The following is a 16348-nucleotide window of genomic DNA, read 5'->3' on the forward strand; positions in this document are numbered from 1 at the left end:
AAGTGCACAAAAAACCATTCACTTTGCTAGAACACGAGAGAACTTTCCCCTTTCGGCAATTTTTCTGAATAGTTCTCGTTTCAAACAAGCGTGCAAAAAGCAATTTTCGAAAATGTTAAGTACGGGTTCGCTCTGATTTCCCGTGCACTGTAACTGGCCAAGACGTGCAGCGTGTTCTGACTAACCAATCAAAGCAAACGTGTGTTCCACCAATCAGGTGCAAACATACATCCAGTAGTGAATAGATTGGACGTATTTTTCCACGCTTGCTACTGGTTATATCAAGTTTGCTTTGCGCCCCGATTGGTCTGCTTAATTTACTTTGCTGTGATTGGCTGACATGGATATGATTACTATACAGTACTTAGGTTTTGGTTTTACGATGTTCGTAATAAAATTGCTTTAAGTTAACAGTTCATTCTCTTAATACACCTCAAGAGGAAGGAATGAATGAAAATAACGCTGGCACATAAATGTTACCACAATAGTATTTCAACTGTAATTGAGGTATTTTCAAAATTACCTGGTGACTTTCTCAAGTTTTCAGGTATTTGAAAGGATTATGCAAGATATCTTTCACTTTCGCAGCCAGGACTTCGGCAACGTCGGATTTCAAATCATTAAAAAGGTTCATGGTAGGTACAAAAAAATGATAGCAGTCGTTGTTCTCCAAACATTTGAGCAACGCCGCTAACATCTCCAGAAATCTGTCCGCTAACATGCATTCGGCCCATTCCTCTTGCTGCCAGTGTTTTCTACTTGCCCACAGTACTATGTTTTCTAGGTACAATGGTATGATGCCTTTAGGACGTGACAAGTCTTTGTCAAGAAGGACTTTCAACAGACGCAAACATTTCTTTTTCCCTTCACAATCAGATTGAAGAAGTCGTCGTCGAGCAGAGCAGAAGCTTATTCGCCACAAGGGGTCAGTCTCCTGGCTCGTTGCCAAGGCGACAAGGTGCATTCCTCCGTGGATGACGTCATCTTTGACACGCGGCGCGGGCCATTTTTTGCTGTAGTTTCTGAGCCAGTAAGCGCACAGAGGCCAGGTCTGCGGACATGCTACAGTAGGAATAAGATTAACTTTGAAGGGAACCGTGGTGTCTCTATCAGAAAACGACACTCGCTTCCGCTGTGTACTGAAACCGTGTTTTAAAATTCTACCAGCCGCTCTGGACACTAAGGCAGCGAATTTCTTACACAACTTTTTCGGTGAAAAGAGGATTTCCTCCGACTGCGTCTCTGTACACCAGCATAGCATCTCCTCCTCTGATGGCGCCATGTTTAATGCTGACGTCATGCTTGAAGATGATGCCACATTTGATGATGACGTCACGGCAGATGACGTCACACGTATTCGTGCATATCCGGTTGGTGTTTTCATATCCTCAATGGAAAATTCTTTCGGAGAGACGTTCTCAAGCACAACAAGTATGTCTAGTTCATTGCGTGACTTCATCTCATAGTAACTATTAGGACTCATTCTTTGTAACTTGAAGCTGTTATCGAGCCGCTCCACTTCCTCTAAGACCTCATTAACTGTTTCTTCTATTTGCATCATTGCCTGCATAAAATGCACACGTTCCTTCTCTACCACGTTCTTGTTGAACTCGTTTATCGCCTTCAAGAGCTGTTGTTTGGAATGAATGATTCCCATACTCGCTACCTCCACCAACTCGGTTTCAAAATCCAAAACAGCTTCACCACTCTCGTTCGTAACTTGTTCTGCCAAACGCTTTTCACTATCGTCGTGTCCAGCTCGTTGCTCTTCGCCGTTAATCGATATTTCATCGGATGTCGTGGTTTTTCCCCCATTGGCCAGTAGACTGGAACTCAAATCCTCACGAGATCGGAGAGTCGTGTCATGATCGTCTTGGCTTCGGCTGGCGTCGTGACTTAATCGTCGTTCATCTCCGTGAATCAATAGGCTTTCGTTAGTTGTTGCGCGTTCCTGTTCGGTCGGAACACACAAATCTAAATCTTTGAAGGACAAAACTTCTTCGTCAATTTGTCGGTTGGATTCCATGTCATTAAAGTTAAAAATCCCAGACAGATCACTTTCATCACGCGAATTTTCGTCGTCAGTTGTATTTTCCCAAAGAGACCGCTCTACCATAAGTCGCTTTCGTGCTTCCTCGCTTTGAATTTGTAGAAATCCATTGAGCCAATGCTCGGTGTCACCTGAGGGCTGTTCAGATATCACATATAATTCCTCCATTAATTAACAAAAGTATTCTGAGTGTAGATGAGGAATTCTGTCCAAAATCGTTTTCGTTTTCGTGGCAGAAAAACAACCCTCCTTGACAATAGAACCACAAGCGAAAAACATTTACTGCGTAACTGAGGAAGATTTTTTATTTTATCTTTCGTAACTAAGGTTATAGAAGACTTTAACAGTATTGGTTTCAATCGATCAATCACAAAGAATGTTAAATATTTGATTGGTGTGGAAATAAAAACTCTGCAAACTTATGAAAAATTGATCTTTCTATTAAAGATTAATAGCCAACAAAAATGATCACGTAAAACTTCGTTTCTCTTGCTTGGTTCAATTTATTGAAGTATTTTTTAACTAGTACTGTATTTTCAATTGTTCACTGATCCAGATTCGACTTAATCGAGACTTCTGTCATGGCAGTTTTTGGCATACGTTTATAGTTCATATTGAACTACAATCCGGTCGACCGTATCGCCAAGTATCTATTCAATTAAGAAATGATATTCGCGAATTAATTTGTTAGACGATGTAACGAGGGAATGGCAGTGAAAAAGTAAAATCAGAAATTTGGAATATTCTCTTTTCTGCATTAAACAAAGCTGATAAATTTAACCTGAAAAGAATGTGTTAGACGAAATATTTCAGAAATCCCCATAGGAAAAACATGATCCCTTTGGCACAGCCAATTAGCAACAGTCGTGAATAATTGAAAAAAAGAAAAGAAAACACTTTTACTAGATCTGCAATATCGTCAGTATGAGGTAAGATATCATGTACTCGAAAGCATATAAAATAGTTTTATCCGCGGTATAACAGTTCAAACCACTGCCACTACAAAAATGCAGGAAAAATTCCTTCAATAAACGCGTGGACTAAACGAAAAGCTGACACCTTTCAAGTGTTTTTTTTTTTTTTGTTTTTTTTTTTGTCGGGGAGGGGGATGTGGGGGAAGGAGGGTAGGGGCAACGTTTCACAGGAATCCAAATGAAATCATGACAACTTAAACTTCTTGTTTGGTAACTAAATTCTGCGATCAAGCCTTGAAGGCCGGCGCCTATCTCCGTTTTCCATAGCATGAAGCGACTAGGAGTATTTCTATTCCCCCCTGGATGGGATGCTTGTCCATCGCAGGGTTTTCCCCAGCATTAAGTATGCCGGTACCCATTTATACACCTGGGTGGAGAGAGGCACTGTGAGAGTAAAGTGTCTTGCCAAGAACCAGGCCAGGCCTTGAAACCGGAGCGGTAGGTCCTCTACCTTGGTGGAACTGGAATTTGGAGTGTTGGTTTTCGTGGAGGAAGGAAAACCGCGGAATCCGTAGAAAAACCCTCGGAGCAAGGCGAGAACTAACAACAAACTCAACCCACATATGGCACCGGGCCAGAATCGAACCCGTGCCACGTTGGAGGGAGCTGGGAGGCGAGCGCTCTCACCATTGCGACATCCTTGCTCCCATCCTTGCTCCCATCCTTGCTCCGCCATCCTTACTGAGTCCTTTTTCAGTCATCCTCACCAATGTTAGTCATCAACAATTACTTATTACTCTCTGTCATTTCTTTTTAGCACCAGTCTACAAAAATTAATCCATTATAATTGTGGGGTTTCCCAATATTGGCATCTGTATCCATGCTGCAAAAGAAATATCGAGACTCGTAGAAATCAATCATCTCATGTTTTAATTGCATTACAGTAACTGTTCAAACGTACTACAATAAACTATGCTTTCTTACTTTTGTTTAGCTCGCTTGAAAAACTGATACTGACGCTGCAAATCAGAGATGCAATATTAAAACTCTAAATTTTAACCAAGATGTACATTAATTTATTTCTCCTTAAACATAAAAAAGAATTAATCAAAGGATTTCCTTTATGCAACATCAAATTCTTATAAGCAATATTAACTTTTTGCTTCACAACAAGTTGGGAGAATTTATGCTTCTAATCTGGAAAACTGGATAGGACGTGTTGAGTGCTTTTCGTGCCCTAATTCCTTTGACATGTTTTACAAGGCTCCAAAGTTTTCAGTAACTCGATAACCGCTTGCAAAGATGCCAAATCAAAAATCGAGGGGGCAGCAAAGCTTAGCGAAGATAAGTCCGTTGACTTTTGGGTCATATTTAAAACCCTTCACAGTATACAGTACTGAAATATTCAGCTTTCGCTATCTTTCAAGTTTATTTTCCCGGTCTATAGAGAAGTGGTGTACTTGAATAGTTCAAATGTGTTGAGAAATTTTTCCGGGTCACTCAAGACTTTATTGACACCTTCCTCCCAGCTCTCCAAAGCAAGTTTGTCCACGTCTCGAAACAAGTTTACGTTGGAGAGAAAAATATGGCCCAGACTTCTTTCTGCAAGACACCGTTGAAGCTCTTTCATTATGTCCAGGAAACGTTTGGAGAACTTTTCATCGTTCCAAAAGGATCTGATGGGAAATTTCTCAGTCACGTGCATAACAAGAGTTTCTAATTGAAAACTATCGCATCTTTCTTTACTGGACTGCATGTTTTCCATGATGATTTCAAGGATAAGAAGACATTTTGTGCGACAGCCCATATCCAATTCCAGCAGCTTTCTCATAGGCCCAGGAAAGTCAATTTCCCACTGATAGCCTGACTTGCTAGGCGACGGCCTGGCAACTAGGTGAATACCGCTTCGTATCAACTCCTCTTTTAACTTCCTGTTCGCCCAATCAGCTGGCTTGGATTCCCATGCGTGCGCAGAAAATACCCAGCGTCCAGGGCAAGGAATCGCTGGGACGAGAGCGAGGCTAAATGGCTCCGCATCGTGTCCGCTAACCAGCAGTGAAATTGTATCGTCGTCGCAGGCTTCGTTGACAGCAATGCTAACCTTCCCTTCCTGTTGTCTGCTATTGGGTTCATCGTTAACCACTCGTTTAACAAGCTCGAAAAGCTTCTCTTTAACAATTTTCGCCGACATATAGACTTTGCTGGGATTGCTGTTTCCACTGCAGAATTTCCAGCGAGAAACCATCTTTTTGCCGGTCAGCCTTGCTAGCGAAAAACCCGCGGGAGTTTGTCCGTCCTCGATAGAAATCTCGCCGGGATCTATTCCTTGAAAAATTAGAAGCATTTCGAAGTGGCTTGGTGATTTCACGACAAAAAGGCTATTAGGACTGATCAACTCGAAATCAAACTTCGCATCAATTTTCTTAACTTCCGCCAATAATGGATTAATTATTTTTTCGATTTCCATTAGCATTCTTCGACGATGTTGAACGAAATGCTCGGCGTGCGTTTTGACGAAACTTTCCAGAGCAACATTCATCTTGGGCACTGATGACGAGAAATATCCTTGAATTAAATTCTTGCGACAATTTCAGGGATGAAGCAGTTACCTTTTAGCGTTGTTTGTTCCTGTGTCGATAAGCTGAGGTCTCCGTTGCATTAACATTTCATGGAAGATTAAACGGCAAAGCTGCGGCTTCCAAATGTCGAACAGATATCCGCTCTTTAGGTCTGACTCCAGCAGTCGAACGCAAGTCGGCCAATAAATCGCCAATATGTCACAAGTTATGCAAATTCATTTGTCTGAAATAAGATAAATAGGAGCAGCAGTCATAGAGGAAATGCCAATCAGGTTTAAGTCGCTTTTAACACCCGTTGGAACAATTTGAGAAGGCTATTTAAGCGTTAAAATATTCGTTGCGTTCACTGCACAAACGCTTGACATCCAAAATTTGCATATTCCATACAAATTGATCAAAAATTGATCAAGATAATATTCATTTTCTCTGGATTAACCGGACGGGAAAACAGATAAAATTTGAAATGATACACGCTTGGTCAGAGCACAGAACTTGCACCTTAATACTTTCTCCGAGTAATATCCTCTTGTCCTTGTAATGGGAACAGATAAATAAATAAATACTTAAATAAAATAAAGTTCGCTCACCCATGGTTCAACGTTTTGGGTCCATTGTAACCAGCGAAGTAATTTCAACTTATTGTAGTCACTTTATTAATTCGTCTCCGCATGAAATTTTACCTCATTTTATTGAAGAAAAAATGTCGCTATGATTGAACTTGAACTATTCAGTTGTTTGCTAGATGTTCCCCAGAGAAATTAAAATACAACGTACTAAAAGTGTAAGTGTTTGTTTATTGAAAAAGAAGACAGAAAAGGGAATAAAAGCAATACTACAAAACATCCCGATTTGACTCGAGAGCTCTCGATATTTAAACGCGCTGAAATTTCCCTTCAACGCTTATTTTTCTACTTAGCAGTTTTATACACGTCATTTACAACTGACACAGAGGTGTTTAATGAAAAATAGACAGCTACTATTCATTCTGAATATTGTCAGCAATTAGAAATTGCTGACATTTTAAGCCCGCTACAACACAGTGAATCGCTCTCCGAGTTAAGACAAAATTGTTCGGCGAGCTCAAAATGTTGGAGCTCCGTGCAGTATTCCGACTGAAATCCAGATCTTTTATTTGACTTAACAAAGAAACAAGAAATAAAAAATCTTGCTAATCTCTCGTCAGCTAAGTACATCTATTGAAACAGGTGTCGAGTATTTTCAACCATAGTTACTTGTTTCCATGACAGGTTCTTAACTTGGTTGAAGGACATGAAACCTATATATGCTTAATTTGAATTTTAATCCCTAAACACAAAAGAAACTTTCGGCGCCGGTTGCAACAAGAACTATTTATCCACGGCACATTAATTTCTCCGCGAACCTCTTATCTTAGAAATTACGCTTTGGCTTTTCTCAGTTTATCGATTCAATTTTACTGGAAATTAAAAATGCAAAACATGGCAAATACACGTTTTTGTCAAGAAACAATTCATTTACCTCAAACCTTTGAATAATTAACATCGGCTGTAATTTGAGTGAGAACATGAAAGGAAAACAGTGTGAAAACTGAAAGAAAGCTTTATAATGTTCTCTGCACTGTCGTTTATGAGACAATTCGCTTCAAAGGGGGAAGGATGTATATCATATGAAATATGGAAATTACAATTCAAACGCAAAACCACTATCAGATATTTCAGAATAAATACGTATCAGTCTTTGGCTCCATTCCAAAATAACTCTTCAGTAAGTCTCTCAAAATTTATGCATCACGTCTATGGCATATGTCCGCAAATATAAATAGAAAATTGTTTTCCTGAATCCCTTCACTTGTTGACACAGCCTCGCTCCCAGTCCTATTTCACCCGTGATTAACCGATTTTATAATCAAGGACTGGAAACTAGTCTGATCGGGAAAAAATATTTTAGCAGTTTGACGATAGCAAAATGAAAGGAAAATTTGTAAGAATACATATATATCATTTGTTGTGACATAAACAACGCAAAGAAATAAAAATCCTGATCACCGCTTTTTTCATAGTTTTGCTTCTGTCAACAGTACAGGAATTGTCAAAATTCCCCATAATTACTCAATAGCCGATTTTCATGTAGCGTAGTCCTATTTCAAAATTAAAAATTACCTGTCCGTTCTGAAGTTTCAGTTCCTTCAGATTCAAGAACCTCTAAGAACTTGGACGTTTTACAACGTTTAATTTTTCCGTGGTTGTTTAAATACCAATCATCTATCACATCCCAGATTCTTGACATAATTAATTTTATTGAACGGTAACGATTTTTGTTTTTGATGGCGTGACAGTGAAAGCCAGCAATTCCTTTGGTCGTAATCAAGAGGGATTGGAAGAAAGTTAATCGCCCATATTGATTTGCATCATTTTTCATTTTAGTACCATTGGTAATCTGCTTTAATATGGGGTCTTTGACTCTTTTGCATTTCATCCTTTGGCTTCTGTTTTTCTATGCCATAAATTGTAATTAAAATATAGGCGTTATTCCCAAGGTAATCCCTTTCAAGTTATTTCCAATCACTCCCGGTTTCGGATATCCCAGGGGAGTCAAGAAATAGCCAATCCTAAGAGGGGGATTTTGGTCACGTGGACAACCCAAGCGACTTAACACGCATTTTCATCCTCCCAGAAAAAACCCAGGCAAAGCGCGAGGTAAACTTAAGCGAGGAAGAACTGGGTACCATGTCTAAAAATAACTTGAGAGAGATTACCTCAGTCCTATATGAGGAAGGAATTCTCTCACCCTTCATCTGCTCTTGACCTCAACAACTTTCCTTTCTTAACCTTCCTTGATTCGTTCTGGCTAATAATGTTTTGTCCCATTTTTCTACCTCAAAAAAACTTTATTTTGAGGCATCCTTTGATCTTAAAACTTTGTGCAATTAAAAAACATTACCCCTGGCTGCAACTTTGTAATTTAGCGTCTAGGAATTTGTGGTGTTGACATATAGATACGAGTATTCTCTCTTCCACAAGACGGTAAAATGCCGCCTGATAATTCACGGCAACCTGCTAAAGCTTTGTTTCGCACCTTGTCGGACAGCACAACAATCCGTATGTGTCAAATGTTTCTGATGCTGTTTCAGTCCCATTTTGCTCAGTGCTAGCTTGTTTGCTTGTCTCCACTGCTGTATTGACTGGTGAGCTGCTGTAAAGCCTCAGCTTCATGTTGAGACTGCAGAGCCCGGATCATGTCGTGTAGCTTGTCTTCTCCTTCAAGGAAAAGTTCCAGGCCGTGGTCGGTAAAGCCTATTCTGTGATCTGTTACGCGGCCCTTATGGAGACAATGTATAAGCAATTAGACTTCGACTTCGTTGTCCGCAAGTAACATCACCTTCTTTCGCTACATGTTAACAATTACTTATTTTGAAGAGTTTCAAAAGCATGCATGTTGAAATATCACTACAAGGCGGCTTGAGGTTTCTATCGGATGACAGCCAGCGACAAAAAGAGTTACTAAAAACCGACAACGAGATGTCAAATTGTTTAAAGACGTTTTCGATTGACCTCACGAATAGGAAATATTTGTAAATATTGTTTAATTCAAAGCAACTTAAGTCGGGAATTATAAGTAACAAATGTATAAACTTAGGTGAAAGGAAAATGTTACAGACCATTATATAATAATCAAATCAATGCGCGCGCTCTGATTGGTCAATCAGCTATGGTTTATTGTGCCAGTAAACTCATGGAAATTTCGTGTGTCTCCTGAATTATTATATCAAAGTAATAGACCACAAGTTGCTATGGTTTATAGGCTGATAAACCACTTGGGAAGTTGGAAGAACACTCGAAGAATTCGTAAATTCTTCTCGTGTTCTTCCAACATCCCGCGTGGTTTATCAGCCTATAAACCATATAAACTTGTGGTCTATTGCTTAAATAGACGGCGCCTGCGCAGTCAGTCATATTTCAAGTTTGCCAATAGTTGGTCGCTTGATTCAGTTATCAAGACATTTTAATGTCTGAACAAGACACTCTTCGCAATGTGATTGGTAGGAAGGCATTTGAAACATAACTGTTTCGAGACCACAGTTTAGTCATGCTAAACGAAACAAAAAACTGAGCTTGCTGAAACTAAAAACTAACCTGTGGAAAGTTGTAAGTCCTGATCTTTTCGGAGCGCTCTCCACTTCCAATCTAATCAAAAAGAAAAACCTTTGATTTAAAAAGTTACGAATCACCACATCACTTTATCTGAAAACACCTGTTGCGGCTATTTCGTTTTTCCTTTGTGTCTTTTTTCCGTTCCGTATGTTAATGTATTTTCTCACATTATGCATGCTTTTTTTTTCTTTTCGCTTCGTATGTAAATTTCGTTGCGTATATATTTGTGTTATCCTTTCATGTTCAATTAGCGTCGTGTATCATCCGTTACCGTCGTAACTTTTTGGTTCCCTGAACCCCGTTTCCAGCATTTAGTAAGCCGTTTAGTTTATCGTCTGTTTTGTATCTTCCTCTTAGTTTTCTGCTCTTTTCGGTTAGTTATTTTGTAGTACATTATTTTATGTTTATTTCTGGGAATTTACCTTCCTACTACGGAAAGTTATTAAATTTGCTGGACTAACTAATTGGAGTTCGCTTTAAGTTGTTTGGTGGTCCGCTCTCTGCCTCTTCACCCCACTACCAAACAGTACTAAATTGTACGAACCCATACACAACAAAGATGACAATTACCTTCTGATAAAAGAAAATGGACACTCGCGTGACGCCATATGATCTAAAATGGCAAGCCTCACCAATTTCACACCCCTTACTTCAAATCATCTTTAGCTTAAACAAAACTTCAACAATTGACTGGCTTATTTCCTTTAAACCCAGTCCCAGAGCTTGTCCCAAGCATTCTCAAGGTAGTTATCAAACACGCATGCTTACTGGAAATGTCTCAGAACATATGTCACCAATCTCGAACCCAGACTCTTCCCGGCTCGACCGAGCTGGGAAAACTCTGGGCTCGAGATTGATTTCTCACATTTTTTTTTGGGAAAAACTGCTGACCTGTTTCCTGCGGGCTTCTGTTCTCTCTGAGTCCGCCTGCTGTCGCTGCATATTATACAGTCGTGTACGTAATACTTGCAAGGCCTTGCTCCTATTCTACGAAAAATAATACACGTAAATCAAACAACTGATTTACCTTGGCACTGTAGACAAACGATTAATTGGCTGTCCATCACACTAGCTCATAAGGTCACAACATGTACATTATCTACTTGTCGGGAGATTCAGAAAGTTTTGTTGATTTCGGATACCCTAAATGAGGAGATAAAAAATACTCCAAATTTTTGAAAATCCCAACTGATGATTGGTTAACGAGTTGGTTATTTACAAGGAGGGAGCAGGGAGTTTATCTTGAGACTGCCAAAACAAACGATAAAGGATTTGAATGAGGGATCTCAGATTTCAAATCTAGCGCTCTTAACCCCTCAGTAACGTTAGCTCAAAGTTTTATCCGCGAAACAAAGCCAATGGAAAAGAGCGTCTGTGTAGGAGCCTACTTGAAGCCCCCTGGGAAGGGAGGGTGTAGTCCCTCATATGGGCTATATAGGTATGTGCAGCCCCAAAGGGTATGGTTTTTCAGCCGCTTTGGTCATAAATAGGATATCGATGTGGCCATTTCGGTCTTGAATAGAGTATGGTTTTAGTAGTCTTGTCTTGAATTGGGTATGTTTCTTGGAAGAAGCTACTTTTTCATCATTAGTGATAAGACCATAAACAAAAGCCCTTCAAACATTATGTTTAGGGCAACTGTTTCAGCCGCAACGGTCATAAATAGGGTATCGAATTTCTGGTTAGGTCATAAAAAGGGTACGAAAAAATCGCAGATTTTGGCCAGAAGTTTGGGAAGCGGGCCGCACAACCCTACCAATTTTTTCTGGGAGTTAACCCCCCCCCCCCCCCCCACCCCCAGAGCTTGAAGCGCTGCTACTGTAGCCTGCGTAGCAGGCGTATAAAGGGGAGGGGGTGGGGGAGGAGGAAGAAAATTCCCGAATTCTCTTCCTCCTCACCACCCCGTACCCTTTATACACCTGCTACGCAGGTTACTGCTATTGTACTAATAAAATATTTCCAAAACCTCTCGGTCTTGTTATGAGGCATAAATCTCACCACTCTATGTACTATATACCTTAATTTGGGACCTGTCTTCTTGGCAACCCACAACCAAGCCTGTCGGTAAATGTGTTATCCGCACTGCACTGTCAGTTTTGTTAACATGCTGACCACCGGCACTGAAATGATCCCATAAAACGTGCTTAAGAACAAGTTTGACTTGTTATAGCTTTATAGCACCTTGTCATTTTAGATTTGAGTTTCAGGAAGACCATGGCGAGGAAATCACTCGATTATCGTGCAGTCATCGTTTTCGAAAAGCTCCGTTTTAGTGACGATTGAGGGACGAATTAGTCGGAAATTATTATTCTGACGGCACGATGGGGAGGCTCGCGGGGTGTCATGGGACGTTTAGGGATCGTTTAGGCTTTTGGCGGGAGATTTAGGTCATTCTAGGTTGGTCGGTCTTCGTGTTCGTCCACTTTAGTGGTGTGAACAGGGCCTAATTGTTATTGTAGATGTGCCAAACAGAAGACTTTGACTGCTAAAACAACGAGTTCTGTGTTGTTGAAATGGTCTGGAAATTTGAATGACAAAAACAGTGTTTGTAATCAGATAACATCCCTATCTTGTCTTTTTTATTGAATGAGATAATCCCAAACTTTTCCCAGTGTTTCTACGACAATTTGATCCTTCGACAGGCCATTTCCAAGTTTCCTTTGTTCGTTCAGTTTCATGCAAATCAAACTCATTTTCAAATTAAAAGTATTGCGCAAGGACCCATTTTGGAACACTAGTAAAAGGCCTATTGCATACAAGCCATTCTTGATCCGAATCAGGCGCCTGAATACCCTGTGAGCAGGTCCCTTTGATTTTCCTTGAAAGAGGATCGAATAGACCTCTGCTCGCAGGGTGGTGCCTGAAAGACAGATAAACCAATCACTTACCCTGAAGATCTGAACGTGTCAATTCTAAGATCGTCCGGTCTGATTACCACATCTACCTATTAAAAGCGAGAATACAAAAACCATCATTCTAAAAGAAAACTGAATCAGTTTCTGGAGACCCACGCTAACTATGATAAAACGAGGTCATCAATTGGGCTTGTGATTTTAATTTATAAAGTATGTCAATCTGTCTTTTGTATGAAATACTCCAACAACAAGCAATAGCAAACTCGTCCTTCAAACCTACATATACATGTAAGACCGTGGACTGCTGAGGAAACGGCTTCACGGCAGAACAGCCCACATTCGTGATATGATGAAGACTAGTAGTAAGCAGTTAAAACTTTATGATCACAAGTGACTATCACATGAGACAAATTTTACTACTATTACTATGAACAACAAACGATTGACCACAAAATACCGGCTCAGAGCTCAGGCCAAATTTGTTAGATCATTTGATTTGTAGAATAACCCTATAACTCTTCTGAATATGTAGTGACCATTTTATCGTTTTCAGGTGGAGGGGTGGGGATGTTACACACACTACAGAAACAACTCTTAAACACCCCGTGGCCCCATGGGGGGCTGGTTGGATTTTGCTGAAATTTTGCTGCTGTTCATATTTTTAACAACACTGACCACCCTTGTTTCTTGTAACTTATCATTAGGGTCTCTATAGGTCTGAGTTTTTTTAACCATAGAAAGAAACAATAATTTTGAGTTTTTCTTAGTCGTTCTTGTACAATGCAAAAACTGACTTTTGAATACATCAAGGCTTTCTAGTACATTGCAACTCCATTAACATGACCCCTCAACGCAAAAGCAAAACAAATACAAAGGACTGTCAACTATGGGAGACAGCTAAACATACTCACAATATTTTCCCCTAAGTAACATATCTCTCACCTCTGTGGGTTGTGGTAACACTGCCACAGTCATTGTACTAGTGTGAACACGACCCATTGTTTCAGTCAATGGAACTCTTTGCACTCTGTGAACACCAGTTTCAAACTAACAAAAATTATTAAACATTTGATTACACAGCTGATTACAGGTACAATGAATGATACATTATTGCTCAGGTGGATCAATTGTTTATTAAAGCCTGCATGGCAACATTGTGTTGTTACAATAATGCATGTATTATATAGTTAGTACACTACCCTTGGGAATGTGGGCACAAAGTAATTATACTAAATGTCTTTATGTTACATTACTCAGTTAGAAACTCCAAAATTCTTGTAGATTATATCCCTAGAAAGTATCAGAATTGAAACGCCTATTAAGATTTACCTTCATCATGCCAAACACACCACTACCAACCAGACTTACGGAAGCTTCCTGTAAATTAAACATACTTGACTTCAGCAGGATAGTGACTTCTATCTCAAGCATTGGGGTACATGTAAAAGACTAAAATCCACCAGTATAAAATGAGATAATATGTTATTTGCCTGTTGGGAGGTTAATATCAATGATGAAAAACTGTGACCGAGGTCGTTTGAAGCCTGAAGCCATACAGGAGTTCTTCACTATAAAAACTGACCATAGCCTGTAAATAACTAAACTTATTTTCTGCTCTCTTTCTCAAACCACTTCCATCATTGTTGACCTTTTCCACACACACACACATCACATGCACGTTACTGTGACCATAGTCAGAGGCAGTAAAATCTAGACTACATTAAAAACCAATCAGGTTGCAGGTATTGTTACCATGCCCCCTTGAACAAATAAATATAGAGTCACTTGGGTATGATATTTGAAGCAAAAAATGGTTGTTTCACATAATTTGACTCAAGGATACCAAATTGTTTGAATAAAAAGAACTGTCTATAGGAGGTGTTTCGTACATGAAGTAATTCATAAGTTCAAATATTACCTTAATTCCACCATTCTCACTTTTACTGATATTTAGAACTTCAAACTTCCAGTTCTTATATGCTGCAAACCTGGTGTGTAAAAAAGTGAAAAAAGTCAAGGAAAGCTTTGTTCCAAATTATCCTAGAAAATTTCATCTCAACAGAGGAGTCATACTCTGTATGACTAGATCACCACCAATATTTACTGTACATTCTGTGCATTCAGTGACAAAAAGACAGTGCTACTCTGCCTAGATATTAGTCTGTCACAGGTAATTTAAACTCTGCCCATTACAATGATAAATATTAAGCTCACTCTGTAGTTTCCATTGGTTACACTAGGGGGTAGTCTGAGACCAAGAAGATAACACGGTGACACAGGCTGTTCTCATGACTAACCTTTGATACATGATAAGCATTTCCTGAGTAAAGAGGGATGCTTCTTTTCCACCAGTGCCTGTAGAACATAACATTTATTTATTAATTATATATTGTAAACAATTAGGTCCTTGAAAAGATTTGATAATTCTATCTGCTGGAAAAATCAATATCCGGTTGATTGCATTTGTTGGTTTTCATCTTAATATATGTATGTGTCCACTGAACTGCAACTTATTCACTGGATCATGTTATCCACCCTTTGAACAATGCAGGCCAAATGGCATGGCCTGTATATAAGTTTAAAAAATTTGTTCAAAGTATTTGGGGAACCTTGATGACTGCAACTATATATTATTATAAATACTTATTGACCAAGAGTGAGGTCTTTACAGGAAAATCTCAAACCTCAGCCTTGCCATGTTGACTCTAATATCACTCGGTCAATACGGCAAGGCCTACAATCGTGGACAAAAGTCCTTGGGACACTTATGTAATTTAATGAATTATCTGTCTTTTACTACTGAAATTTTAAAAATGCATTACTGTTCCCCGTCCCCACCCAATGCAATGTTGAAAATCAGAAGAAATTGCAGCTAGTAGTTCTCAACATTGTATGGGGGGGGGGGGGGGGGGTGGGGGGCGGGGAGGTTAGGTAGGTGAAGTAAAATTCGCGTCCGGCACGTACGCAAAAGCACCAAAAGTGCAAATTTGTCCCAAGACTTTTGTCCATGATTGTAGGTTTAATACGTTGTTTAATTTAATTTAATTTTGTAAATGGTTTGAACGCAGGAGTATCAGTAGTTCGTATAGAGTGATCGCCCGGGTGAGTGTAGTTCTGAAAAGAATTGTTGTTGGTGACTGACATTTCGACAACCTGAGCGGAAGTCATCTTCAGAGTCAAGTGAATAGTGTTTGTCAGTCAATGATGTTATAAGTCTGGTCCGTTGAACGTGATTGGTCAGTATAGCCATGATGGTATTGGCTGAAAGACTCGTGTAAAGTTTGTCATCGGTCATTGGTGGGTTTCGATCCCTCTATTGTTAGTCAAACTAATCAGAAAGCTAGAATTGCATTATCCGAGGCTGAGAATTTAATAATTAATGTTAGCATCACCCAACTAGTGGACTTATGCAAATCCTGCACTTTGATTGGCTACGCTACTAGAGGACCAGTAGGTATCGTTTGTCGGTAAGTTGCAAGGGCGCGTTCCTCCGCGTGTTGCATCACAATTTCTGCGACAACAACAGAGACAGGCGACCCCATGGCAACTACAATCTACGGAGAACGTTATTGATGCTACTAAGACAGTACAGATACCTGACGACTACAAACTTGTGTCTTTTGATGTGAAATCACTGTTCACCAGTACTCCACTTCAATTGGCATTACAGTGTACCGAGACCGCTATACAACAATCTACTGTTAAACTACCGTTACCGACAGAGGACATCATGGACTTACTGAACCTTTGCCTTACATCGACTTACTTTCAATACGACGGTAAACACTACAAACAGTTGCATGGAACAGCCATGGGGTCG

At 39.7% G+C, this 16348-nt stretch overlaps 3 protein-coding genes across 4 annotated transcripts in view; all 3 read right to left on the bottom strand.

The window, feature by feature from the left end:
- Nucleotides 1–43: 43 nt before the first annotated feature.
- On the bottom strand, nt 44–2522 carry LOC145479900 (protein mab-21-like). The gene has a single exon (XM_081458376.1). The coding sequence runs from the start codon at nt 2216–2218 to the stop codon at nt 536–538; it is 1683 nt and encodes a 560-aa protein (XP_081314502.1). The 5' UTR covers nt 2219–2522; the 3' UTR covers nt 44–535.
- A 1349-nt stretch (nt 2523–3871) lies between these two features.
- On the bottom strand, nt 3872–5513 carry LOC145479911 (putative nucleotidyltransferase MAB21L1). The gene has a single exon (XM_081458390.1). It carries the CDS (start codon nt 5501–5503, stop codon nt 4406–4408), a length of 1098 nt encoding a protein of 365 aa, XP_081314516.1. The 5' UTR covers nt 5504–5513; the 3' UTR covers nt 3872–4405.
- Nucleotides 5514–5551: 38 nt separating this feature from the next.
- The window catches only part of LOC145479908 (peptide chain release factor 1-like), an 18962-nt gene continuing 8165 nt past the window's right edge, over nt 5552–16348 (bottom strand). Inside the window, exons 6-15 of one of the 2 annotated variants that reach the window (XR_014048477.1) lie at nt 14826–14883; nt 14447–14516; nt 13858–13905; nt 13471–13575; nt 12562–12617; nt 11691–11793; nt 10565–10660; nt 9656–9706; nt 8598–8840; nt 5552–5766 (exon numbers count right to left, since the gene is read on the bottom strand). Coding sequence is in view for 1 of the 2 variants with exons in the window: in XM_081458384.1 (XP_081314510.1) it covers nt 8670–8840; nt 9656–9706; nt 10565–10660; nt 11691–11793; nt 12562–12617; nt 13471–13575; nt 13858–13905; nt 14447–14516; nt 14826–14883 (758 nt within the window). In the remaining variant the exon portion in view is untranslated. Of the gene's footprint in view, nt 5767–6317; nt 8841–9655; nt 9707–10564; nt 10661–11690; nt 11794–12561; nt 12618–13470; nt 13576–13857; nt 13906–14446; nt 14517–14825; nt 14884–16348 lie in introns of those variants that run through there. The other variant, XM_081458384.1, reaches the window with a different exon arrangement.

This window comes from Orbicella franksi, chromosome 2 (genome assembly GCF_964199315.1).
Source record: "Orbicella franksi chromosome 2, jaOrbFran1.1, whole genome shotgun sequence".
Taxonomy (NCBI): domain Eukaryota; kingdom Metazoa; phylum Cnidaria; class Anthozoa; order Scleractinia; family Merulinidae; genus Orbicella; species Orbicella franksi.

Excerpts from the sequence above, each read along its gene's own strand:
- LOC145479900 (XM_081458376.1), bottom strand. The coding sequence starts at position 2,218 with ATGGAGGAATTATATGTGATATCTGAACAGCCCTCAGGTGACACCGAG.
- LOC145479911 (XM_081458390.1), bottom strand. The coding sequence starts at position 5,503 with ATGAATGTTGCTCTGGAAAGTTTCGTCAAAACGCACGCCGAGCATTTC.